The sequence below is a fragment of the Anomalospiza imberbis genome, chromosome 14 (assembly GCF_031753505.1).
Source record: "Anomalospiza imberbis isolate Cuckoo-Finch-1a 21T00152 chromosome 14, ASM3175350v1, whole genome shotgun sequence".
Taxonomy (NCBI): Eukaryota; Metazoa; Chordata; class Aves; order Passeriformes; family Viduidae; genus Anomalospiza; species Anomalospiza imberbis.
Genome location: NC_089694.1, coordinates 17,476,747 through 17,503,656, shown reverse-complemented (window position 1 = coordinate 17,503,656; position 26,910 = coordinate 17,476,747). Strand labels below are relative to the sequence as shown.

The following is a 26,910-nucleotide window of genomic DNA, read 5'->3' as shown; positions in this document are numbered from 1 at the left end:
CTCGGTGGCATCTCAGTGCCACATACCTCCTAGCACAGCGAGGGAGGAGCCTGGGAATCCCTGGAATTTGCTTTCCAGGTCTCCTGCCCAACCCCAGCACAGGTGTGAGGTGACAGCCTTGGTGTTCTCCACGATGGGAATTCAGCAGCTCTGGGGCAGTTTTAGAAAAAGCAATAACCAGTGCTAGTCCCAAGGGGTGCAGGTGTCTTTGTCTCCACATCAACACGAACTTCAGCCCTTCTCCTTCAGGAATGCTCCATCCCTGGGTGCCCTTCCAGGAACGTCTCAGCCGCAGTCTGGCAGCGGCAGCACATCTCTCTGGATGTCCAGCCAGGTGGGACAACACCAGGACACCTTCATTGCCTTCCAGCAATTTCTGGATTTTCTGGATTTCTTCTGAGTTTCTGGATTCCCTCTGCAGTTTTGGGCTCTCCATCACTCTCTCCACAGGAGGTGAGTCTTTGAGGCCTCCTCTTCTTTTCTCCCTTGGAGGAAGGAGCCCCAGGCTGTGCATTCCACCCAGAAGAGCTCCCCACAGGCAGCAGCATCTCCATGGGGATGTCCCTGAGGGCACATGGATGTTGCCACTTGTATGTCAGTCTCCAGACAATCCATCCCTGTGCCCTGGATCACAAGCCAAAGCCAGGGAGAAAGGCCCTTACTGCTGTGCTTGGCTCCACGTTGGGCTCTCCCAGGCAGCTCCTCTCTGTTTCTGCACCCTCCATAGTGAGACTCCAGCACTTTCCCACCTCTTTGCTGGAGTCTTCTCCCTCCTGCTCTGCACATCTGTCCCAGGATAATGTTTCCCAGAGAACAGGCCCACCCCACTTGGGTGGAAGGAGAAGGGTTGAAGAGATGCCTTTGTCCTGTTTGCTATGGTGTTTCCAGACCCACAGCCTTGTGTGTAGAACAGCTCTGGGGTCAGGGGCACAGTGGGGTTTCTGGGAATCACAGCCATCCCCTGCACCAGCCTTTGCCTCCCCTTTGAGAGAAGTTTCCAGCTGGCTGTCGTGACTTTGAATCCCATGGAATCTAGATGAGCTGAGACCCCAAACAAACACTGTTTCCTTTTGCTGACTTGGAAAATTCTGTTAGCTTGAAGCAACCCAAACATGTTTTCCTCTCAAACTTTCCTAGCAAGGTCCATCTGCCAGCCCTGTAACACGTCCAGGTCGAAGAAGCAGTTGGCGTCTTCAGCTGGGGCAACAGCTGGGCCAGGGGGGACGGGATGGGGTGGAGAGATGAGTGTGTCCACACAAACCTGCTGTGCATCACAGCCCCCTCCTGTGCCACTCAAAATGCACCCCATGTCTGTGGTGGTTCCCTCTGCTACTGTTCAGCTCCCAGGTCACTCAGGTCACTCACATCTTCAGCTGCTTTGCTGAACCAGAACCAAACAATGTAAATTCCTGTGAGAGAACAATTTGGGTGGGATTTAGCAGTGCTGAATTCCCCATTTAATGAATGCACCACACAGGACAGGACACCAGCCTTTACCAAGGGGTTTCCAGTAAATTCTTTGTGGATTTTGCTATTTGCAAGTATGAGTTTTTTGAACCCAGATCCTGAAAAGGTGTTTTACAGCATCCCTGGTACCTGTGTGTACCTTTGTGGCAGGAGGCTCTGCTGCAGCAGCTCTTTGAGTTGGGTATCAGGAGAACACATCCAGCGCTGCCCCCATGGGCAAAATCATCTCCCTTTGGAGTTGGCAAAAAATGTACTCGGCATTGCTGAGATCAGGCTTTGACCTTCATTTTGAAAAGGAGCAGGTTCATAACCACCAGATTTATCTTCAAGCACAACAGTAAGCCCTGGCTGGAGGGAGCAGGATCATCCCAGGGAGCAGAGCGAGGCTCCAGGGCTGGGGGATTTCCCTTCGTGCAGGGGAAGGTCAAAAGTGCACCTTAGGACGCGTCTCGTGAGCAATCGAGCCCCCGACACAGCAGCCGGGGATGAGATGTTTCGGCAGTGACTCAGAGGAAGAAGCTAAATAAACTCTTTTTATTTCAAACACGGGATTAAATTCCTTCATGTCTGGATCATTGAAGGTAAAGCTCCTGTAATCTCCTCATTGCCAACCCCAGCCTGTCGTCTGGTGGCTGCTGGACCCGCTGGGACAGTGAAGGGACATGGCAGGGACACGGGAGGTGGCAGAGAGGGCGAGAGACAGTCGGGAGCAGAGCTGGCCTCTCGGGCTGCTGCTCCATTAGTGATGTAGCTCATGAAGAAGCTAGCGTGGATCATCTCTAGGTCAGTGAAAATGTCTTGGGAATTCACAGGCTGAAGATGAAGGAGTTGAAGGTGTTACCATGACTGTTTTGCAAGGAGGTTAAGAAACAACACTGGACAAAGCAGTTGTTGTAAGGAAAAGCCAGAGCCACCACAGCTGTAGTTGTTCAGGTTTTTGCACACTCCAGAGAATCCTGTTTGCTGTCAGCCTCTCCTCGTGCTGCAAAGTGCCTGTGCCTCTGAAACCACACACTCCTGCTCCCACCGTGTGCTGAAATCCCTCTCTGCTGATCACAGGGGACAAAACACGAGCTGGCATCATTGCTGGAGGCTTTCCCTGCAGGTCTGTGACATCCCAAGCAGGAAGCAAGGGCAGACGTGGCACAAGTGTCACTTGAGGGCCTGTGCTGGCACAGCCAAGCCTCCCCCATGAGCGTCCCTGGCCTGGCCTGACTGGAGGAGGGCTGTGCTCCCTGGCACTGTTGGGCACCAGCTGGGAATATGGGACTCGCTCAGGGCTGCCAAATGTCATCAGGTTTGCTGAGCCCAGGTGGAAGCAGAGGAAAGGTGACAGGACTGTGGGACCAGGCAGCTTCTGCAGAGGAAAATGCCACACAGCCATGAACATCCAAGCACTGCCTGCAGCAGGGGATGACCCTCATCCATGGTAATTGCCTAAAAGTGAGGGGGTTTAGAATTGCTGCTGTTGCTTTCTATTTCTCCACAGATTTTTCATGGTGCTGCAGGTAAACCTCATGCAAGATGTGCTGGTTTTATTGCAGGACTGATGGGTCCACCCAAAACACAGCAGATGCTCCAAATGTTTGTCCTCTTGGTTTTGAGAAGGACGATAAATCCATGGGGGTGCCTCATGCCCCAAGGAGACCAAGCTGGTGCCTCCCAGACCTGTGATTTGATGTCATCTTCCTGCAGGAGTTTGGGGCTTAGGTAACTGACCTTTACTGCACAAAGCCCTTTCAGAGTGGATTTATTGTTCATGTTGCTGAGAAAATACCAGGTTAGTTGTTGAAGAGTGCCAAAAAAAAGGGCTAGCAAGAAATCTATAATATAAAGACAATTTTATTGCCGATAAGCTCTTAAAACTCATTTTTTTTTTCCTGTTTCAGTAGGACCTTATTCTTCCTGATGAAAATCCGGTCATAGCATCTCTCATTAAAAATAAAATTATTTTGAAATAAATAAATATATAAAATAAATATCATATACATTTTATAAATAGTTTTGTCCTTATGCACAGTATCCATGCTTACATCTGAATAATGTTCCTTGCCCCACTCCCACCCCAACAGCAGGAAGAACCCCACAAATCAGGACCAGTCCATGGAGCATCATCCATGTAGCAAACTCCCAGGCTGCTAAAGCAGGGCACCACTCAAAGGCTTTTCCTTAGCAGGGAACTATCCCAGCTCAGCAGCAGCATCTGCAGCAGTTTTGTGGTCTTTGTTTTCTTTTCTTCTCTTCATTTTTAGTTTGTTTTGGGGCCTCATTTTCCCCAGTGATCATTTGCTCACCTGCTCGTTCCTTTAAGCAACCGTAACATTGAATATTCAGCCTCTCTTGTAGCAACCGGGTAACAAAAGTGAACAAAAATGGAAGATTAAATGTAGGGTTCCCTCCCTTCCCCTACCCCCGCCCCATAAATAACCCAGGTTCGATATACACTGGAAACAAGGAGGAACAGCAGTGTCTGAATTCAATGTAAGTGCTTCCCTAGGTCATCTACTCTTACAGGAATGATGGAATGACTATTAATAGAGTGCTCTGGGAAAAAGCTTGGGAGCCCAGGTATGTACACTGACACCGCAGGAACCATCACCTGTAGTGGAAGAGGTCTCTGTACATGGCAGGGATTTTGGCAGGGTCCACAGGCCTGGGTAAGAAGTGGGTGAATTTCTGGTGTCTCTTAGTCCTGTACCCCTCGCGGGGGGAGCCGTCCTTGTTGAGGGCCACGTAGTACTGGCGCTCTGAGTCGGGGTGCTTGTACAGGGTCGAGGCGTACGTGTTGTACCAGTTCTCCTCAAACTGCTCACGGAAAACGCACTCCCGGGTGAGCTTCTTCTGCCGTGGGCAGCGCAGCAGGGGAACAAAGAGACACTCGTGTCAAAAAGGTAAAAGAGAAAACATTGTCACCACTCCTTACTTTGTTTTTCTAGCATTTTTCCAGCTGCCTTCTCCTGGCTCCCCTGAGGATGAAGACTGTGCTGCTGGGTATGCTTACCCTGTATGAGATCTGGAAATGGGCATAAGTCAAAGACCCAAGGACCTCTGGAGTTGGAGAAGGAAGGGGACAGAAGGAGAAGGTGGGTGTGGATTTTGCAAAGGTGCTCCATGAATACATCAGACAGGCACACAACAAAGCTCCAAACTGGTCCAGGTGTGAGTTTCAACTTGCTGGGGTGGTTGTGCCACCAGGCAGGGACACGTCCCCTTGTAGCAGCCCCCTCCAAGGTCCCACACACCCCAAATCCCCTCTTTTGGGTGAGAGAAGCAGCAGGCAGCACATCTGAAGGGTCTAAATAGGAAAACAGGAGCAAGCACTGCTTTGGAAGTTCAGGGCACACAGTTGGATGCACTGAGATGGGAATGAAAGCATGGCTCAGGATTTCACCTCCTGGAGTGGCAGTGAGCTGTGATGGGAGGCTGTAACAAGACCCAGAGGGATGTGGGATGTCAGAGCCCAGGGAAGATTTAGGGTGGTGATAGGTGATGTGATGAGGGTGTGCAGCTGGTTCATCCCACGCTGGCGTGGGGGACAGATGGCACTGGTGTCACCACAGACAGAGCCAGCCTTCCCATCCAGCCCTGGCAGCTGGGGGCTCTTGGCAGTGGCTGTTTGATGACAGACTTTTCATTCATGTCCACTGTTCCTTCCCTCTCCCTGCCATCTCCATGTGTCAGCTACAGGCATGTGCCTGGCTGCAGTGGGGAGCAAGGCTGTCCCTCTGCCCCACAAGGACACAGGTAGCTTTGCCAGCTCTGCTGTGCTGTCACAGAGGGTCCAGCCACCCCATCCCATCCCACCAGGGTACTGCCAGAGTGACTGGGAGCCCTTTCAGCTGAAGGGCAGCCTGCAAATGTAGAGTGCTCTAATATTACAGCCACTGTCCCTCCACTGTAAACTATCTGGGCAGGGAATGTGTCCCCTCCGTGGCACACTGAGTGCTCAGTAAATGTTACTGCCTGCAGTAGATGTGTTTTGTAACACAATCCAGGAGCTCACCTGCGCTCAGAACCTGTTTTCAATGTTCTGCTGCTAATTAAATAAAGCCTGAGGTGAGTTGTGAGCCCTCCAAAAGTCCTAGGCCACAGCCTTGGCCATCTGAGACCCATGGAACTGCAGGCTTCTCTTCCCAGCTCTGTCAATAAATACAGGCTGGGTTTTTTCCCTCCTCTCAGATGCCATCTACTTGGAATATGTTGGAACCTGATGACTGGCTGAACTCTGGCTGTTGCTTTGCCCCCATTCCCCCGTGCTGCACTGGGCAGTTTGGAGTACAGTGCTTGTGGAAAATGTTTGGCGAGTCTGGGGTGATTCTGCAAGATGTGATTTATTCCTTTCCAAGCCCCAGGATGTCCCCACTGAATCTGACACCACACAGGCAGCAGGCAAGGTGCTGCCCATGACTTTTGCTGCCCTAAGCATTAGTGGCATTTCTGAAATCCTTGGGGAGCTTTACAGAAATGCTGGCACGAGGTCAACAGGGACAGGCGGAAAAGCTCTGTGTCCTGAGGGGACTCCACGTGTCGCTGTGGGGATGGCTGGCCCTGGCTGCATCAACACAGGCATCAGGCAAAATTGGCACAGAGGGAAATAATAAACTTGCTGAAAATTTAAAAATACTGCTGTACTGTGATCTCCCAAAATACCATTGTAATGCTAATGCTGTTGTCAGGCACTGTTTTATGGACCTTTAATTAAGAATACTGTAGTGGCTTTTGAGTTCCAAAAGCCATCATTGTACAACCCACGTGTCCCAGATTTTAAAACTCTGGGGTTATTTGGGGACCTGGCTCATGATGCAGGAAGTTTGGATCAGCCTTTTGAGTGTGTCCCTGCAGCGTCCTGCCTGGTGCACAAGATCCCAGAATGGTCTGGGTTGGAAACAACCTTAAAGATCACCTCATTACAGACCCCTGCCATGGGCAGGGACAGCTCCCACGACTGTCTTCAGGTCAATTCTGTTTCCAGATTCAGTGCTGTAAAATGTTACCCTATTTTTGTTTCTGCATTGTAACATGAACATGGGATCTAGAATTTAATTAACCCATCATGAAACTCAATTCACAATCAGAGCTGCAGGGTTTGAAGGCAAAAGGGAGGGATAAAAGGGCTCATGTTCTCCAGCAGGCACGAGTGAAAGCTGAAACTCCAGGAGCTACTGAGCAGCCTTAGAATTTGAGAGGAGAGGTGCTGCTCCAGCTCTGCTTTGTGAAGTGTACTTCAGGAGATTTTGTGTTTTATGGAATCCTGGTGATTTTTCTTTTCTCTGTTTTGCACATTTTTAATTTAACCATTGTTTCTGCATTTAACTGCTGTGCAGGGCAGAAGCTGTTACAGAAATGAGATGGGAAAAGAACAGTTATTGGTGCATGCAGTATTTGATGATCAGAGAATCACAGAGTGGTTTGGGTTGGAAGGGACCTTAAAGCTCATCCCTGCCCTGGGCAGAGACACCTTCCACTATCCCACATTGCTCCAAGCCCCATCCAGCCTGGCCTTGGACACTTGCTGGGATGGGGCAGTCACAGCTTCTCCGGACAACTATCTCATATAAACATCAGCAGCTGTGTCTTAAATGGGGGAAGGGTCTGTGGTAGTCTCAGGTGGAAATGGGACAGGGGAAAATGAGCTGAACTCATTTTACTGTTTGCCAAACAAAGGTTTTCTTACAGCTTCTGTGTATGCAGAGTACATGAGTTTTAACTTGTACAATGAGGCTTATCTGATGGTGAGAGGAAGTGCTGCCTTCTGCTTTGGTTTAGAACTGGTTTATTTTATTTTATTTCATTTCATTTCTACTGTGATCCACCCTTAATTGAGCTAAAGAATTAGGAACTGAGCTAAATTAACCTGTAGGAAGCACCTCTGCCCAGCTGTTAAGACCTGGCATTTTGACTGTAAGTCATAACAATTAATGAGTTTACACTTGGGGTTTTTAGTCAAAACATGGAAAATTTTAGCCTGAAAAGGGGACTTCTAGGAAATCATGAACAGCAGCCCTAAACTCCTAAAAGGAGTTACAGAGAATTTTACAGTAACACTCAGGCCACAGTTTCAGCTTCTGTTGGTTAAAGAGCCATAATACAAAGATAAGACCTGCAGATAGGTGCAGACCTGACCACAAGGAGAATGCAACTGATGTGTTACTCAGGCTGGGAAAACACATAAACAGTTCCTGGCTTTATGCTAAATGTCCCCCTGCCTTTACCCGGCCATTGCCACACCATTTGTGAAAGGCAAAACCTCAGTGTGATGTCTGGGGGCTGGGCACCACCGTGGGGTCCCACAGCAGGAGTGAATCCTCCCTCAAACCCAATTTCCTATCTATAATTTATGTTAAAACAGCAGTGGCATCAAGGGTAGGATGGAGACTGGCACCACAAGGACGTGGAGGGCCTGTGACAGAGCAGCTTGTGACACAGCTCAGGCCACAGGCTGCAATCAGCCCAGCCTGAACTTACCGACCCATAGAGCTCGCCTCTCTCATTCATGCCGAGGTAGAGTCCGGAGTCCACACCACGGATGCTCACCAGCCCCACTGCCAGGCTAATAAATTCCAAAATCCCTAAAAAAGAAAAAAAAACTGCAAATCATACAGAGGGAAAAAACAACACCCAGCTCCAGCAACCAAAACAAACCAGACATTCCCAGAAACAATACCGTTCTTAACTCTATAGTCCCATCTGTGCGCAATCTTCTGATTTCCAGTCTGGGCTTCTCCCCAGCATCGTGAATTTGAGTTGCCCAAGAGGGATTGTCTTTGCTAATGAGAAAAGCTTTGCAAGGTTTTGTTGGTTTGGATTTGGATTTTTTTCATAATTATCACCAAGAAGACAGATGTAGAAACTTGGGCCTGGCCACTAGCAATGTCAGAAGGCTGTTACCAAGCTACATTTTATTCTTCACCAAAACAAGTGCTGTTTTGTCTTCTAGAATAAGATGATAATCCTACAGGTTTTAAAGTCATGGGTACAGTAAAAAGAAGTGAAAAGCACTAGAGGAGATGTCTGTGAGGACTATCTTCATCCTGGCACCCCACTGGCATACTTGCCAACCCAAAATGTATATGCAAGCCATAGGGATAAAATCCAGCTTCAAAGCACGCAGGTAAAAATGCATCTTCCTCTGCAGCCATCGGAGCCATGGCACTGCCAGTCCTTTCTCTGTCACCTCCTGTCACTGTTACTGCCAGAACCCCTTCCTGCCCACTATGTCCTGCTGCCTGTCCCAGCCTCCTTCCAGCCTCTTCCCAGTCCAGCAGCATCTGTCCCAGCCATCCCCAGCCCTGCAACAGCAACTGTTTTACCCATGGGCTGCAGCCTGCTATGCTGGTGGCAGCCTCATTTCCTCTGGAAAGAAACAGCAGGGTCTGGCTGCTGCACCCCCACAGCTGCAGCTGTTTCAATGGGGAAAGACTTGTAACAGGAGAACCTTTGGTGAAGCACTTAAAAACAAACGGCCCCTGCCCAACACCACCTTCAGTCTTCCCAGGAAGACTGCCTGAAGGCAGTGGTGGGACTGTGTTATTATGGATTTCACACACTACCTATGTAGAGGTCACAGGCAGTTTTGCCAGTGACCAGTGCAGGATTAATTAGCTGGGAGGCAAGGAAGATGGTTTTCCTCATCTCATCGACTGCATGTCTCCATTGACTGGAGGGGAAAGTTGCTCTAACCTTTATCGTGGCTCCAGCTCTCCTAATATAGCTCCCAAAACATCTAGCCCTGGGCAATTGATGCTCTGATCAGGTTACCTCCCAGAGCTCCTCTTAAAATATTGCCTTGGTTTTAAGTATTGCCTTGTCACCGCGTGACAAGCGGCCACCTGAGCCAGCTGACTTCAGTGGCAGCCACAGCTCTGGGTCACCCCACAGCCTGGGGCATGGATGTGACAACTCTCAGATGACACTGCATCACTGCCTAAATACAGGACAGCCCAGACGGCGATGGACACCCCTGACCCACTTTGTGCAGTGCAGGCTCATCGTCAGGTGCTGGCAGCTTAGCCGGCTGCAGGAATTCCTGCCTACCCTCAGACCTTCTGTCCTCCTTTTCCCCTGCCTGCTCTGGGGCTTGTGCATCTAATCCAGCCCTCTCTGAAACCAGTGGGTGCTAGAGGACATGAAATATGGACTTGGGAGCAGCAAGGCCTGGAGGCAAACAGGGAAGCAAACACCACAAAACACACTTTATGGACTGGAGCAGACATTTTACAGGCTGAAATATACCCAGCTACACATCCTGGCCTGGGGACACATCCTGCCTGCAGAAACATCAGGAACAGGCAGCTTATCCAAGGAAGGCAGCCTTTCCAAGCCAGACAGACACAGACCCTGGCTCTGCTCTTCTCAGTAGTTGTTGGGGTTTCTTAGCTGAAAAGAATCCCAAACAGGGAGGAGAGAGGTGCAGGATGAGGGGTGGTTTCCTCCCTTCACTACCCACCAGTTCTGAGATGAGGGAGTTACTGAACTGCTGAGTGCTTTTTCCCATCTGCAGACCAGAAATTAGCACAGCCACTCTGAAAAGGAGTGAGGAAAGATGGACAACTACAGGGATCGTAAAAAGTAAAGCAGGAGTACAGAGATACCCCCAGGAATGGGGAAGCCTTTCCCAGGCTGGAGACCAAGGAATATTCAAGTGAAACATATCAAGTAACTGAAGAAGGGTAGATGGACCTTCCTGTAGGCATAGACACATTCCTCAGCATCAGCACTTTTTTTGTCTCCTGTCACTTCTGAGAAGCAGGAAAATGTTGCTGGTTCCACTGAGAAACTGAAGGATGTCTAAGGCAGGGGAACTCTGATCTTTTCTTGAGTATGCCCACAGGCATGCTCTGTATGAGGCATATCAATCCAGGTCTCCAAAGACCTGGGAAGGACTAAGCCAGGAGGAGCATCAGCATCTTCCTTCTCTGAGCAATAAGACATCCCTCACCTGGTGCAGGTTGGGTAGATATGGGTTTTGCAAATGGAATTTCTTCCAAGACGTGCCCATGACAATCTCTTCTGACAACATCTCTTGTAGTATTCCTCTTTCTGATCTCTGAGTGGCACTTGGAGACATGCATGGAAGATGACTATGTTGAAAGAGCATTAAGAACGTAACTTGAGCCCACAAAAGTCAGGAGACAGAGTGAAGGCTGAAAATATGTGGGCGGATATCCATCCTGTCCTTAACTCACTCCAATTCTAGACAAAATTGCAGCTTCGTACATCTGATCTGCAGCAGCACAGGGAGTGGCCACTGGGGCCAGCTCAAGAATTCTCTTTCCAATTGTAGCGGTGTGTTTTTGTGGTAGACCATGCTTTTGTTTTTTTCTTTTGCCTTCTTTTTTTCTTTCCCCCGGGACTTGCCTCTTTTTTTTTCCTCACTTTGATTATTCATTCTCTTTGTTCCTTGAGTCTTTCCAGATAAGACTTGGAGAGTCTGACTGGATTCATTTACCACTAAAGCACTGAATAATCTCCTGAGCTTTGCCATGGCCAGACCCACACACTCTCGCCTTACTCTAAACCATCCCTCAAAGAAAAATTCAGCTCCCTGCACCTGTCTCTTCTTACATGACTGTATTCAGGAGCTGGGGTACAGAAACATCAGATGTTGTATTAATGGCTACAAACCTAAAGCTTCGGCTAAAAACCTCAACAACTGTTCAGCAACAGGTGCACTATGGTCTGAATGTCAAAATTACAGCCAAACTTTCTCTGGAGGTCTCAGCAGCTTCTCTAGGAGTCTGTGTAGCATATCCATGAGAAGGTTTGTACCCCGGAAGAGCTTTGTTTTCTGCCTTTATTCATCTACAGTGCAACCTCAAGGCCTCTCTCTCTTCCACTGCAGTGAGTAGCACTGTTGGGTTCACTTCTTTAATGCTGCTGTAAATGAGGCAGAAAAGGAGCAGTTCTTCCTGGCAGGGATTTTCCCAGCAAATTTCTCTGAGTTTCATTCTGAGAAGGATTGTCATTGGGGTGTTAATGTCAGTCCAGACACCCTCCAGATTTTGATTGTCCTTTATTTCTTTGTAGAGGAAGGTTCTGAGCAGATGCAGTGAGAGAGATACATTCTAGAAAACACTTTATTCTTTTGGGGGTGACCTTGCCAGAGCTGCCAGTTCAGAGACTGAATTTGGGCACTTCTGTAGTGCGAGAATGAGCTTTCTTCCAAGAAACCTAGAGGGCTTTACCACATTTTGCATTAAAGCTCCTCTAGGAAAAATAAGTTGCACTCCATTGTTCTTGAAAGAATCTTTGTTTTTAGAAGTATAAAATATCACATTCCAGAAGATAGGTGTGATTTAGGAAAGCTCCAGTCCTTGACAGATAAGAGGCAGTAGTTCCTGTGATTGCTCAGGCAGTGTGGGTGGATGATGCCAGTACCTCCCATGTCCTACCGTCACACCCCCAAATGCTGTGGTACAAAAGAATCTCTTCTTTTAACCTTCACTGTTGGGATCTTGTGACTCCGTTCTCCATCAGCAGGGCTTTGGTTATTTTCCTCTCTGGAAGATGTGGATGTCTTGCACATCTAGCAGCTTTTGGGATGGCTGCACATGGGAGGGTGCAGATACTGCCTGTCTATTCCTGAATCCCTTCCACATTAAGAGACGGGGATGCCAAGTCCAGTTCTACCCTACATCCCACCTGCAGCTGGACACGTGCCTGGTCTGCGGCATCGCAGCCATCCATAGAGCACCTTAATTATCTGCTCATGGTACCAGTGAGCACCTTCCAGCCATGTGGGCTTGATCCTGGATTTCTAAGTATTTCTCCAGGTGCTTCAAGATTTAAGGCAGCTTTAAAGTGCTTCCCTGAACTCCTCATCTACCTCTGCATCCCTCACAATAGCTTTGGAGTCCCCAGAATCACTCAGGCTGCCTATTCCTGTTATAAGTTACTTCTTTCTGACTGTTGCATGCAAAATTTAGGAATGCATTGGTACATGACATCCTAATATGAACCATACCAGTAACATTGGAATTTAAATATTCATGGCTACTGAACGCAGATGGTGAATACTGTGTGCCAATACGTTATTGCTTTGAGTCTCTGCTGAAGCAAGGCTTAGTCCAACTTGATCTGAACGCAAGGATTCCAGTCTAATCCTTTGGGGCTTTGTCTTGCAATTACAACAAATAACTATTTATTTTACACTGCCTCTGGGAAAACCCTGAAGCAGAAAACTATAATATCTGAAGTCTGGTCTAGTTTACGGAGCTGGATGCGGACTGCTAAAACACTTAGGGAATGCCAATGTTTCGATTTATGGAAATCACTGTGTGACTTCAGTGTGCAAAATCCATGAAAAGTTTTAGCATTTCTAGCATGTTTTTTCCAGGCTGAAAAATATACTTGTTTTACTCAATCTTTATAAAAAATGGACCTGAAACAAATGCTGCCATTTGAAACTGGCTGTTTAGTTCTACAAAGGTAAGGAAAAAGAACTGATAGACTAGAAACACTACGTGGCAGCTTGAACTGAAACCAACCAGATGCAATGGGTTTACTTTCAACTCTTTGAACGTGGAAACCCATTGCGTATTACAGCACAAAAGGTTAAAAGATGGGTGTTTTCAGGAGGTAATTAAAGAACACTCGCCCCACGAACATAGTAGTGCCTGACTCTGACCTGCGGGTTATGACTCTCTTGTTGATTTAGGCAGGGACATGCCATGCACACACCTGGTGTTTATGGAAAGATAAGCTTCCCCAATTGTTCCAAAAACCTGCCTTACACCTCCAGCAATAGCAGCAGCAGCACTTCCAGGAGTATCAGAACTGGCTGGTTGCAAACAAGTAAAGGCAAAAAAAGAATTCCTTTCACCGAGGAGTTAACTCACTTGAAAACTATAAAAAGTCTTGCGAGCACGTCTTGCAACCTGTTGACAACATAGCTGAGATCACTGGCATGGGACTTGTTGATAGCTTATACAGACACCTGCACTAGATGTTGGAGTAGCGGGAATTTCTCTTACTGTGCTCAAACTGACTGTACTCTTTTGCCTGTGGCTTGGGATGCATTTTTTGAAGATTACATATAGTCTCATTAGAGGTCACTGCTCTTGTATGCCACTGATACAGGCACTGCAGTCTTCCAGCTGTATCCTGGTCAGCAAGGTAAATCCATAGTACTCTGCCTATTGTTCCATCTTCTTTCTTCCGAGGTCCCCTAAGTGTTTTTCCCTCTTCAGCCTCCCCTTTTCCTTTCCATCAACCTTCCCAAACCTAGCTCCTAACGCCCCTCCAGCCAACAGATCCCTGCCTGCTTTGGGGAGACACTCTTCTAATCAAAGTCATGCATGTAAAAGAAAGCAGCTCACAAATATCTACAGATGCCAGAAAACAGAAGTTAAAAAAAAAAAAAAAACAAAAAACAAAACAAAACAATGAAACAACTAAAAAAAGCAAGGAATTTCTTTTTCCAACGTTGGAATTTCCAAGAAATTCCAACGAGGAACGTCTCTGTTTTGTTTCCCTCACCACTAACTTCAGAGACAGAGCTAAAGCTGGTCACCGTCCTCTTTTTTTTTCTTTATTTAATTTTTTTTTTTTACTTTTTCTTTTTTCCCCCTTGTAAAGGCATGTTTTAGTGCACCTGCAGAAAGACTGAGCGCCGGGAGAGTAGGAAATTGGAAATAAAAACTCCCGCATTGCTGGGGAGTGAGCGCATTTGTTTAGGAGGCCAATTATATCCATCCCGGGATGATTTATATTAGCGGGGTAATTAGTTGTGCGCGCGGGGCACCTGCTCGGGCACCCCCCGGCCTCTTACCGAAGCGGCTGTGGTCCTGCCGGGTGCCCTGCACCGTGCCGTTGGGGAAGATCTCCAGGTGGAAGCCGGTGCGGCAGTAGAGCTGCCGCCGCCGCAGGATGCCCTTGAGGTGAGCGAAGTCGGTGGGGGAGCCCCGCTGCAGCCGCCCCTCGATCTGCCCCAGGCGCTCGTTGAGGAAGCCGGGGGAGTCGGCGAGGGGCAGCCCGGCGCCCAGCGCGGGGGAAAAGCCGTGCAGGTCGGGGTCCAGCGCGCCCAGGAAGCCACCCACCTCGGCCATGGGCGCGGAGCGGAGCGGCCCCGGGGGCGCGGGCACAGCGGCCGCTCAGAGCGCGGGCTGCGGCCGCCCGGCCCCGCGCTGCCGGCCCCGGCCCGGCCCCGCGCCGCCCGCGCCTCCCATCGCTGGATCCAGTGTCCCGCCGTCGGATGCGAACTGCACTTTATATACGTACACACTCCCCTTACATTGACATATTGGATATTTAAATGCAAGCCACACCTCACTGGCATCCCCTTTGGCTATTGCTTCCCTCCCCCCCCCCCCCCCGCCCGCCATTCTCTGATGCATTTGGCTTTTTTTTTTTTTCCTTTAAAAAAAAGGCCCGCTTCACTCCCTCTTTTATTATGAAAAAAAATGGCAGGAAAAAGCTACACATCGCAGTGAGGCGTAACAGCTCTTGGCAGGTCCCCGCCAGCCGACGATGAAATCATGGAGCGCCCGCACGCACCCGCTCCCGCACCGCCGGCAGCCCCGGCCCCGCTCCCGGCCCTGCCCGGCCCCGCAGCCGCGACCCCGGGCCCCGCACGGGCCGGGCCGGGTCGGTCGGAGCCCCCGGGTGGGTCGGTGGTCCCGGGGCTGTCGGAAACCCCAGGTCCGTCGGTGCCGCCACCGCCTCAGCCCCGAGCGTGCCCCCCACCCACCACCCCCCGGACCGGGCACGCTGGAAAAAAACAACACGTGAGGAGACGGTCGAGTCGCGTTTTTCAGCCGAATGTGTAAAAACGGAATGCGATCTTTCTGAAAGGCGATCCCGCGGGCTGTACGGCCGGGTTACGGCCACCGGGAGGGGAGGGAGCCCGCGGCGGGGCCGGGCAGTGCCGCTCGCTCTCCCTCCCCACCTTCCCCGTGTTGGAAACAGGTGTTTCCGCGCTCTCCCGGCCCGCCGACACCGTGTCTGTGCCGGCAGCTGCGGCCGCGCTGCAGACAGACGGAGCCGGGCGGAGCGGGGAAGCGGCGGCACAGACGGGCCGGGAGGGACGGAGGGCAGGGAGCGCCCCCGCCCTGCCCGGCAGGCGGCGCTGCTGCTCGCGCCGCGCCGCCGGGGCGCTGGGCCCATCGCGGGTGCTGAGGGGGCCCAGCTGGGCCCGGGACTGGGTTGTCGTGTCCCTGGAGCGGGGTGTCGCCCGCGCCCTCTGCCGTGCCCCGCCAGGGGACAGAGACCCCACAAACAAACGACCAGAAGCACCCAAAACTGCTCCCAAGCCACCAGTCCGCTCTGCTGCAGCGGCTCCCCCGGGTGGCGTCGGCGTGCAGAGCTGAGGCGTCGGTGATGTCCACCTCAGCGGGTCTCCCCCACGGGGTATCCCCGCCGTGGGGTCTCTTCCCGAGCGGGTATCCTCTCAGAAGGTCTCTCCCCTCTGCGAGTCCCCCCCCATAGTGGGTATTCCCTCAGCGGGTTTGTCCCCTTATCTGGTCTCTTACTTCAGCAGCTCTCTCTGCAGCGAGTCTCTTCCCCCAGCAAGTCTTCTTTCAGAAGTTCTCTTCCCTCAGTAGGTCTCTTCTCAGCAAGTCTACCACATGGCGGAAGAGAACTCAGCAGGTCTGTCACTTGAGAAACTTCCAGTGGATTTTCCTTCAGGGGATTCCCACCTCAGTGGGTCTATCCCCTCATCGGGTCTCTTCCCTCAGAAAGTTTATCCCATGGGAGATCTAAGCCCTCAGCAGGTCTTTCCCCTCGGAGAGTGTGTGCCCTACTGTGGATATGCTCTCTGTGGGTTCCCGCCATAGTGGGTCTCTCCCCTCAGAGAGTATTTTCCCTGCTGTGAATTCTCCTTTAGAGGGTCCCCACCGTGGCAGTCTTCCCTCAGTGGGTCTCTCCCCTCAGAAATGGTCTCCACTGCAGTGTGTTCCCCCCATTTTGAGTCTCCCCTCAGTGCATCTCTTTCCTCAGCAAGTCTATCCCATGGTGGGTCTCCCCTCAGTGGGTGTCTCCCCACTGAGTGTGTCTCCCTCACAATGGATTCCTGCTCAGGAGGTTCCCGCCACAGCAAGTCTCTCCCCTCAGAGAGTGTCTCCCACACCGTGGATGTGCTCTCAGTGGGCTCTCACCATCGTGGGTCTCCCCTTAGAGTGTCTTTCTCCTTAGTAGGTCTCTTCCTCAGCAAGTCTATTCCATGGTGAGTCTCCCTGCAATGTGTCTCTCCCCTCAGACTGTATCTCCCCCACAGTAGATTCCCCCTCAGAGTGTTCCTGCCATGGTGGGTCTCCCCTCAGCATGTCTCTCCCATCAGAAAGTCTCTCCCCATCAGGAGGTTCCTGCCATGGTGGGTCTCCCCTGAGCAGGTCTCTCAACTTGGAGAGGGTCTCTCTCACAGTGGATTCCTCCTAAGTGGGTTCCTGCCATGTGGAGAAAATCTCTCCCCCTCAGTTGGGTTCCTGCCATGGTGGGTCTTTCCCCCTCAGTTGGGTTCCTGCCATGTGGAGAAAATCTCTCCCCCTCAGTTGGGTTCCTGCCGTGGTGGGTCTTTCCCCTTCAGTTGGGTTCCTGCCATGGTGGGTCTTTCCCCCTCAGTTGGGTTCCTGCCGTGGTGGGTCTTTCCCCCTCAGTTGTGTTCCTGCCATGGTGGGTCTTTCCCCCTCAGTTGGGTTCCTGCCATGGTGGGTCTTTCCCCCTCAGTTGGGTTCCTGCCGTGGTGGGTCTTTCCCCCTCAGTTGGGTTCCTGCCGTGGTGGGTCTTTCCCCCTCAGTTGGGTTCCTGCCATGGTGGGTCTTTCCCCCTCAGCTGGGTTCCTGCCGTGGTGTGTCTTTCCCCCTCAGTTGGGTTCCTGCCGTGGTGGGTCTTTCCCCCTCAGCTGGGTTCCTGCCGTGGTGGGTCTTTCCCCCTCAGTTGTGTTCCTGCCGTGGTGGATCTTTCCCCCTCAGTTGGGTTCCTGCGATGGTGGGTCTCCCTTCAGCAGGTCTCTTCCCCTCAGTAAGGTGCTGCTCCCCACGTCACCCTAGAGGGAGGGTTAAAAAGGTCCCTGCTTGCAGGTCCTTTCCCCCAGACCCAGGCAGTGTTCTCCTGTGAAGACACGAAGGAAATTGTGATACAGTGATGTGAAACATCCGCCTGCGTGTCTGCAGTAGGTGAGGAGTCTGGTTTGTAAATGGGGTCTGGGGTGGTTTTCCTGTCAGAGCTGTGGCTATAAAAGGGGTGTTGATGCAGAATTTGACACATGAAGCCTAAACTTATGTTTTTTTATAAAAATATAGGCTGTTTCAGAGGTAGTAAAATCCACTGAAGTGCATTTGTTGACTATTTGTTTATCATGTTTGGTTACATGGAGATATCACTGTCTGAGGAGTTCAAGCATCCCACTGCAAAAATTATGGTTTTATTGCTGTAGTATCCATATGAAGACTCAGGTGTGATGACATAACTGAAGGAAATAAATTTTGCTTTGGTGAAAATGACAGAGGTCCAAGATGAGGAGGGGCCAGACACAGCTGATGGGACACCCCAAACCTGGAATTACTGTTAAGGATGTAATCCTGTAAAGGCTATGAATTTAAAGCATAAGATTAATGTAAAGTGAATGATCCTGCTACAATCAAAGGCACTCTTCTGTGAAACCTGGTTTTGCTGATATAAGTGTGAGGTTTGCCTGTGGATCCATAACAAATTCATGGTTTTGAATCTTTATTTCTGCACATGTCTGAGGGCTGATCCCAGGGGGATTAAGAAGCAAGGAAGACCTAGTTTCCGCAGTGGAGGACTAGTGAAACTCTGCAGAGGCCTCTGCCACAGACTTCAATCTCCTCTGGATCTGTCTACAATATCCTTAAACCCAAATCCACACAAGCACTTAGTGGAACACTTAGGGAACTGAAAAAGGTAATAGAGTTCAATTATAGTACAGTAAAATCCAAGATAAAGTAAAAACCCACAAACCTTCGTGCTTAACTAATGTATAACAAAAGCAGCACAATCCCCCATCCAAGCTGACATTCCTCACTTAACTCTCCTGATTATGGTCAGCTTTTGAAGTGTCCGCGATACATTTTATTGAGAAATCGTACATGCTGGTACAACATGTTCTATTTAGGCACAACAGAATGTGGAAAAGGTAGCTTTCTCATCTTTTTTTTTTTTTTTCTTCCTTTTTTCTTTTTTCTTTTTTTTCTTTTTCTTCCTTTTTTCTTTTTTTCCTTTTTTCTTTTTTTTTTCTTTTTTCTTTTTTTCTTTTTTCTTTTTTTTTCTTTTTTTTTCTTTTTTCTTATTTCTTCTTTTCTTCTTTCTATCTTTAATTTCCTGGTTTATTTATGTTTTTACCGAGCTGAGGAAAAAAGCAGAGATTTGTGCCCTGTGTTTTTGAAGAGAAAGAGGCATGTATTTTAAGTACTGAAAGCTAGAATGACTCCTCCAAAAGCAGAAAAGAGTTTAGCTATTGTTTTATGTATGACACAGAACACAGTTCTGCACTCAGTAATTTCTTAAAGGAGGACAAAAACTTACGTACACTTTGTGTCAAAGAATGTAGAGTGTTACAAAATTAACTTTCTGCTCTGCTTTGTTTTAGCTGATTTTCAGTTCTGCCAAGTTTATTCTTTGATTACCCACCTTAGGAACTAAAATGGCTACTGCCAAACTGCTCTGTCTTTCAGTTTTCAGAAGAATTAGCAATGATTTTTATACCCAGTTTGCTAAAACAGACCTTGCAGACTCCCTCCACACGCTGTAGAAGTGTATTTAGTGAGGTAGTAAAAATATCAATGGCATTTACTGTCAATGTAATTACTATCCATGGAGAGTAGCCACATTTGGTATCTAGCTATAAAATCAAAGGAAGAGCAGGACTGGGATTTGGACAGTAAATAAATTAGAAAAGAATAAGATAAATAACTGCAATGAGCCAACCCAGTATCTGAGCTACTAGATACTGCATATCCTCTGCCTGGGGCTATTCCATTTGGTAAAGAAAAGATCAAGACAGCTGAAATAATTTGAAGTAGCAATGGCCATGAATGCAAAAACAGACGTGAAGAATATCTGAGGATAAAGAAACAACACAGCCTTGAGCTTTAATAAATAATACTTCTGCTTCCTTAGCACTTCCCACCTTGGGATTTTACAGCAGTCTTTGTACACTAATTAATTAAGACTCACAAGGTCACTGTGCAGCTCCTTTTCCCTGGACAGTCTACTTTTCCACTAAGAGATGTTATCCAAAGGATATTGATGCTTTCTGTATTTGTTTGGGATTTTGGATGCATAGCAGCCCTGCTGGAGCAGAAGCTCTGACCAGGTTTCTGTATATCCAGAAACCAGACTCGTCCACCGTGAGCCTTTCTGCCTTTTGTGGTGTGGTGACCATCTGTGCTGCACATGCAAGGAATGTCTGAGCTCTCCGGGCAGATAAATACGGCAATCTCCTTTGTGAGGGGGTGAATAAACATATTTTCTTAAGGGGAACAGAGGATGGTTTATTGGTTTTTATCTTTGATTGGTTTTACTTAAGCTACTATTATTATCATCATCTTTTGTAGTATTGCTTCCAGGCCGTAGACCCTGTTTGTGCTGGATACTTTGTTAACAAGTGTGTAACAAACCTGAGTGCTCAACCTGAGGAATCTCTCGGCTCTGCCTTGTGGAAGGATTCCTACTGGAAGGCAACAGAATCACCATCAAGGTATAGAACTAGGTGTAAAAGTATGGGGTTTTGACACACTTAGAATTGGTGGCAGAATGAAGGTAAGGTTCTAAAGGATAAAGCGCTGAACTTGCCTACCTGGGTCTTGCAATCAGATGCCTAAATAAATGATGTGACTTGCAAAAGAGGAAGTACCCAGCTCTTCCAGTTATTGATAGTTTGGTGTCAAACATGGATCTGCTGGTTTTAATTATCCCAGTATAGATTAACAGTAAAAAGCAGAACTGTTCTGGCTCAACTCTGACTCATGAAAACTCCCATTTGGAGAGGATTATTGTAACTGAGATCTGCAGTCTTTAGGGGAACAAGTCAGGGACAAGTATGTGCAAATGAGCATCATGTGCAAATGAACACGGGAGCTTTGCTGACCCTCAGGTAGGTTGTTCTGTTCCATTTGAAAATTGCAGGTTCCTTGGCATGGCTAAGGGCAGGTTTGAATCCCAACTCAAATTATTCATGTTAATACATCTCCAAGTGCTGCATGCTGACTGAGGAATGGGGAAGGCTCCTTTCTTGGGGTAAAGTGGTGCATAATACTGTTGCCTCCATTTGTAATTTTTTTTCTGGTGATTTGGGCTAGAATTACAGGACCACTGAGTCCTTAGGCCTAACAGCTGACATTTGGAGCTGGTTCTCAGTTGAAGCTTGCCCTTTTGCTGTAATTAGGGAATAAAAAGGAGGTTAACACTGTAACTCCTCTCTGGAAAATACAGAACACATCAAATTAAATACAAGAACTGGTTCTGGTCTTCTTCAAATAAAAAATGCTGTCCTTTATAATGTTACTCTTCAAAGTGTGCACCTTTTAACTGTAGAAGCTTCTTATGGAATTATCTATGACCATGGTGGGGTGTGTGTTTATATTTACATCAGTATTAGTCAAATACAAAAAAGAGTCACTGCAAAGTTCTGTCTAGCCCCATATCCTGCCTCTTGATAATGGCTAATAACTTGTATATGGAAAACAGGACGAGTATAGAGTGACACTTCCTTTGGTAAACCCTCCCAGCTTCCAGTGGTTTCTGGTTTAGAGACCTTCCTGAGCTGGAGACTGCAGCTGTATAATTGTTTTTGATATTCCTTGATGGACCTTTTTCCATAAAATTGTCTAATCTTTTTTTTTAAACCACTTGTATTTTTGGCTGCCATAACATCCCGTGGCAATGAGTTCCACAACATCATTAGGCATTGTGTGAAAATGAACTTCCTTTTGTTTGCTTTTGAACCTGCTTGCTGCCTGCCAGTTTGAGTTATGCCCTGTTATTTCTGTTAAGAATACTTTAAAATAATCATTGCTGTTTACCTTTTCTGTGCTGTAACAACTTGTCTAGAACTTAATTGTTATTATCCTTGTTTTCCAGGTTGAAAGGCTGTGGCTTGCTTAAGTTTCTCTTGTGCTAAGGCTAACACCTTGTGTGCAGCTTTGATACATTGTGCTTCTTGCCCTTTCTGTGGCTTTGTACTTCCACTGTTACTAGAACTGTGCTCAGTATTGAAGAGATGGCCATACTGTGGGTTTATTCAGAGGAATAATACCATTTTCTGCTTTGTTCTCATTCTTCTAGAAATTGTTAACAGGATAGTTTTCCCCAAATGCTGACAGCTGACACTGTGCTGGTCTTTTTGGAGAATGATCCACTTCTCCAAGATTTCTTTCATTACTGGTAATAGAGGATTTAAAGTATGACAAGAATGTTTTTTTCCTCATCCAGTATTTTTTATCCATGGACTTAGAGTTAAATGTACTATTTTAATACCCACTGGCCTTGTATCATTAGCCACCTACCCACAGCATTTCCAGATAATTTATGGATTATGAAGCAGCAGGAGACACATCACAGTCCCTATTCTGAGTCTATAGGGAGCTCCAACATTCCTGACATCAAACATTTATTTCTCTTGGTTATGATCACCAGTTATGTCACTTATTCTCTCATTCTTGCAGTGAGGCTTGTTTGTGACCTGGATTTCATACCAAAGTTAATGGCCTGGCAATTTCCCATGAGATACCTGCAGGGATCATCAGTTAATCTTCATATCATTGTGTTATTTTCATTTGTGATGCTGCCTTAAATTCATTCTCCTTGCAAAATAGCTGTAGGTGTCTGTATTGAACAGCAGTACAAAGATTCATTGAGTTTTCTTGCTATCACCTTTTCACCTGGGACTGTCTTTTCAATGCCTTAGGCAACTCTTGGTGCTGTGACTGTTCAGACTGAGGCACAGATTTACACAGTGGAACAGAGTCTGTAGTTTTCTGTGGTCAAGTTGCTTTGGGAATTTTGGCCCAGTATCTCTGTATCTGTCTTTAGGGATGACACTTGTTCCCTCTCTGGAGACTAAAACTGAAATATATTGGTGTGTGTGAGGTGGAGTCAGGAATCTGAACTCAGGGTTATTCTGGAAGTGGATGATTAGATGGGACATCCTAAAATAAAGAATAGAGGGACAAAAAAGGGAAAAATAAAGTAAAACAAAAAAATCTGTCTCTTACTTATGCTGAAAAGCTCCAGTTTATGCATTTTTGGTGACTGAAGCTTTTCAGCTTTATTGCTGTTCACATGAATAACTTTACTCAAGTTCCTTTGTACAGTACTGGGTTAATTTGTATAGCATGCTTATAAAAAGACACATAAAAACATGAAAACATAAATAACCTGATTTGATAATTATTTTGTAATTATTCTTTTCTGTATATTAATTCAGAATACCTTACAAAGTTTGTTCTTTTCTCTAATGAATCAGGTAATTAAAATGTAGCATTAAAAAAGCATCTAGGTACTCTGCAAACTTGGTTAGAGAAATGATAATTCCACAGTCAAACAACCAACTGCCCCACAAATCATGATGCTTCATCGCTAGATATCTGTGGAGAGAGGAATGAATGGGCTGAGAAAAACACTGTAAAGGAGAAGCATTACATGAAGAGCTCATTCTCTTGCAGCTTGATTCCTCCCTGCTGAATGTAAGGGCAATAAATACCTTGGGGTTTTCAGGAGAGAATGCACTGGAAATTTTTGTTCCAGGAACTGTTCCATTCTTCTATTGGTGATGATGTGTGCTGCATGTAAACAGTTGCCAGGAAGGGTAAAGTGATAAGAAAAGGTTTAATTTACCAGTGAAAAAATTGCACGGTTGAATTCACGAAGCAAAATTAATAGCCCTGCTTTAAAGTGCTATGGAAGCAGAATACCGAGAAGTGACTGCTGGACAAAATCACCGTTTGAGCCACTTTGTCATTTTTTCAGGTAGTTGCACTGGGTGGACATTTTTAAAGAAATGGTGGGTTAAATGAAAAGAAGGACACATTTCAGGCAATTTGAGAAACTTTTCTCCTTTTATTATTTCTTCACACATATATATGTAGATATTACTGAAGGGTAGCTCAAACTTTTAGGACTGAATTGTTCCCTAGGAGCGTATAAAAGTGACTTTGTAAAGAAAACTTTTCCAAATATTCCTAAAAAATTCAGGAGTACTCTGCTGCAAAATTTCAGGCACTTCAGGGCATTTTCACTTCAAGCTTTAAGCATTTCTATGGAAATGCTCAAGAGACAGCATACTTAACATATCCAACATCTCTGTTTGCAAAGAGTCTTTATTTCAGATAGAGGTATAGGAAGGACATTCTCTAAGATACAGAGGGTTAAATACAAAGAATGACACATTTCAGGTAATTTGAGAAACTTATCTTCTTTTATTAATTTCTCAAACGTAGATATTCTCTAAACTCTAATGCTCTAAACTAAGAGTAACTTTGCAAAATAGTTATATACTGACAAGACTAAAGGGCATATGGAAGGAATGCAAAGAAATAAGTCTAATTAAAGCTACTGCTCACTAAATAACTACATTAAGTCCTTAACAGGCTAGGTTGCTGTCTTCGAGGTATTCCAAGCAACCTCCATCAGCTTCACTGTGTTCTTCTGTGAGGATGTGCAGGTGGAGCCAGTTTCTGCCTCACAGACTTAGGCAACAGCACCATCGTAACTGGAAGGTGAAGGGCAAGGCCACTCAGAGATGTGTCTGCACAACGAATCCATGTGCTGCAGCATCTTCCTTCCGCAGGAGCAGGAAAGCAGCTTCAGGATTGCAAGTGACAAATGCAGAGTTCACGTGGCTGCCATCGGGTGTGTCCCCCACCAGCACAGCTCTGTGCAGGGAACTCCTCTCAGTGGCTGGAGAGCAGCATCCAGAGGCGAAATCGCAGCCGACCATAAGCTTTCAGCGCCTCTCTGTGGGCAGCAGGATCTCGGGCCAGGTTCTCAAAGAGGTTGAGCGGCTCAACACTTCGCATTGCCGGTGGCAAGCTGATCTCTGCAGGAAGCCTCTCGTTGCCTAGCACAAAGTGCTCCAGGTGTTTCAAGTGCAGGCAGCGGCGCAGGTACGCCATGACGTCCCACAGCCGCTGTGCAAATTCCCTCCTGCGCCACCGGGACAGCGGTACGGTGGTCAGCACGTGCATGACCACAGTCTTCCAGGTAGAGCTGGAAAAACCTGTGCCCCTCAGGATGCAGGTGAAGACCTGCAGACATTTCAGGTGCAAGCTCTCACACGGCACCTGCCTGGCGATGTGCTGGAAGAATTTTGCCTCTGCCACAGCGTATGTCTCAGGCCACGCTGTGCTTGCGATGATGTTGGCCTCGGCGGGCTGACTGCTCACAAAGCTGCTGGAGTTGCCTTTCTGGGCCTCTGTGGGATGGCTGACCACAAAGATGTCAGAGTCCCCTTGGCGCACCCCAAAGAGCATCTCCACCATCAGGCTCCTCTTGCCTTTGCTCAGCTGGAATTGGCAGGACCGGCTGCAGGGCTGAAACACCAAGTGCCATGAGTATGACTGCGGCACGTGCAGCCACGAGCATCTCACCAACTGGTAGAACCAGCGGGAGGTTTTCTCCACATCCAGGTAGGAGCCGGTGCAAAGTGTCTCTAGGAGGCTGCGCTTCTGCTCCCGCCGCAGCTCCTCCTGCGAGTGGTGCAGGAAGCACAACAGCTTCTCGCCCAGCCGCTCCCTCTCGCACATGCACACCAGCTCCACACGGACACTGAAGGTCCTTGTTGCCATCTGCCCTGCACTGTTCAGCTGTAGGTGGAAGATGTGCCCTGGCGGGGGATTCAGTGGGACCAGCACCCGGTACACCCCATCCCACCCAGGGGGACTCCAGCCCTCAAAGGCACTGCCCACTCCGATGGCTACTTGAGGCACCGGGTAGAAGGTATTGCTCACGCTGTCCACAAAGACACGCGTGAAGCTCTCCATCAGCTCAGCTACCACTGAGCAACCTCTCTCCAGGTCCTCCACAGGCCACCGTATTCTATCCACTAAAAGGATGCCTTGCCTATTCCCAGCATCCTGAGTGTCTTCTCTGTCTTCAATTCCACCACTGCTGCTTTCTTCCTTGCCACCATCACTGCCACCTTTTTCACTGGCAGCCACGTTACCTTGTTCATCTTCTTTTCTATCCTTATTCTTGTTTCCTTCCACATTCATATCACCCTGTTCTTCATCCTTGTTTCTATCATTGCCATCTTCTATAACTTCCTTATTTTCTTTCTCAGGTCCAGCAAAACCACTATGGTCTACTTCATTCCCATGATCACCGCTCTCTTCCTGCCCAGTCCAATCTCTGCTTCTCTGTTCATGGGCATCACTGGTTTCCTGCATCTTCACATCCATGTGTTCTTCCTGTCCATCTATGTTGTCTTCACCTTCATTTACATCATTGTTGTTGCCCACCTTTATAGTCACACTCTTGGTTTTTTCTTCATTTCCATCTCCTTCTTCCTTTCCAGTGTCCTTGTTTTGCTCCACCTGCACATCCTTGTTTTCTCCTTCATTTTCTTCATCTAGGTGTTCTTTATTTCCAGCAACATGGCCAGGTTCTTCTTCATTTCCATCACCACGACTGTCTCCTGGCACATCCCCATCACTCCGTCCTTCATCTTTCTTTAAGTCATGGCCATTGTCATTGTTAGCATCGCTGTCTTCCTTCACCTTCACATCATCATTGCCTTCAATGGCATCATCGTTGTCTCCTTCATCTACAGCCACAGGACTGCCTTCTCTGTCATTTTCAATGTTGCTGTTGTCTGCCTCCACAGTCATATTAGTGTTTTCTCCGCCTTCCTCAGAATCAGCACTGTCTTCTTCCTGTTCTGTTCCTCTCTCATTTCCCAAGGTCTTGCCGGACCTCTGGTCCTTGCTGCTGCTGCTGGTGTTACAGCTCCTTCTCCTGCAGCTAAACCACAGGCCCAAGAAGAGCAGGATGCCAGCAAGAACCCAGAATGGCCACTGCTGCAGGGCACCAAAGAGCACGGCTCCCCAGCCCTCATCCTGCTGCTCCAGGGGCCCCCGCTCCAGCTCCTGCAGCAGCTGAGCCATCTCACGGTCCAGCAGCTCCTGACGCTCCTTCATTCGCTGCTGCGTGGCCTCATCCAGCCCATCCCCAGCCGGCTGGGGGTACTGGATCAGGCTTTGCACGAGCACGAAGAGCAGTGAAAGTAAAGCCATGGTCTGCAGGACGACACACAGAAGGGGTTCAGTGGGGCCGGAATGGAGACGGACAATGAGGGGCAGGAGCAGCAGGGATGTGGCGGCAGGAAGGAGAGGGCCCCCGGCAGCTGGCAAGGCCCGCACCGCTGCCCCAGCAAGCGAGGCGCTCCCGCCGGGGCTGGGCCCTGGATGCGGGGGCAGCCCCAGGTACCCGCGCTTCTCCCCCAGCCCTCCCCCAGCCCCCCACCCCCGTCTCCTCACTGCTGTGTACTCA

At 48.2% G+C, this 26,910-nt stretch overlaps 2 protein-coding genes across 2 annotated transcripts; both read right to left on the bottom strand.

The window, feature by feature from the left end:
* Nucleotides 1–3,293: 3,293 nt before the first annotated feature.
* FGF16 (fibroblast growth factor 16) lies at nt 3,294–14,659 on the bottom strand. The gene is made up of 3 exons (XM_068205199.1): nt 14,237–14,659; nt 7,933–8,036; nt 3,294–4,308 (listed from the first exon to the last, which is right to left on the bottom strand). The coding sequence occupies exons 1-3, from the start codon at nt 14,511–14,513 to the stop codon at nt 4,063–4,065; spliced, it is 627 nt and encodes a 208-aa protein (XP_068061300.1). The 5' UTR covers nt 14,514–14,659; the 3' UTR covers nt 3,294–4,062.
* Nucleotides 14,660–24,109: 9,450 nt separating this feature from the next.
* On the bottom strand, nt 24,110–26,674 carry LOC137482686 (uncharacterized). Its single transcript, XM_068205196.1, has one exon. It carries the CDS (start codon nt 26,652–26,654, stop codon nt 24,315–24,317), a length of 2,340 nt encoding a protein of 779 aa, XP_068061297.1. The 5' UTR covers nt 26,655–26,674; the 3' UTR covers nt 24,110–24,314.
* Between the last annotated feature and the right edge of the window lie 236 nt (nt 26,675–26,910).

What these genes read in the sequence shown, in the direction of transcription:
- LOC137482686 (XM_068205196.1), bottom strand. Translation starts at nt 26,654, where the DNA reads ATGGCTTTACTTTCACTGCTCTTCGTGCTCGTGCAAAGCCTGATCCAG.
- FGF16 (XM_068205199.1), bottom strand. Translation starts at nt 14,513, where the DNA reads ATGGCCGAGGTGGGTGGCTTCCTGGGCGCGCTGGACCCCGACCTGCAC. An exon ending in GCAGGACCACAGCCGCTTCG is followed by an intron (nt 8,037 to 14,236) that starts GTAAGAGGCCGG and finishes TTTCTTTTTTAG; the next exon opens with GGATTTTGGAATTTATTAGC. An exon ending in GAGGCGAGCTCTATGGGTCG is followed by an intron (nt 4,309 to 7,932) that starts GTAAGTTCAGGC and finishes TGCCCACGGCAG; the next exon opens with AAGAAGCTCACCCGGGAGTG.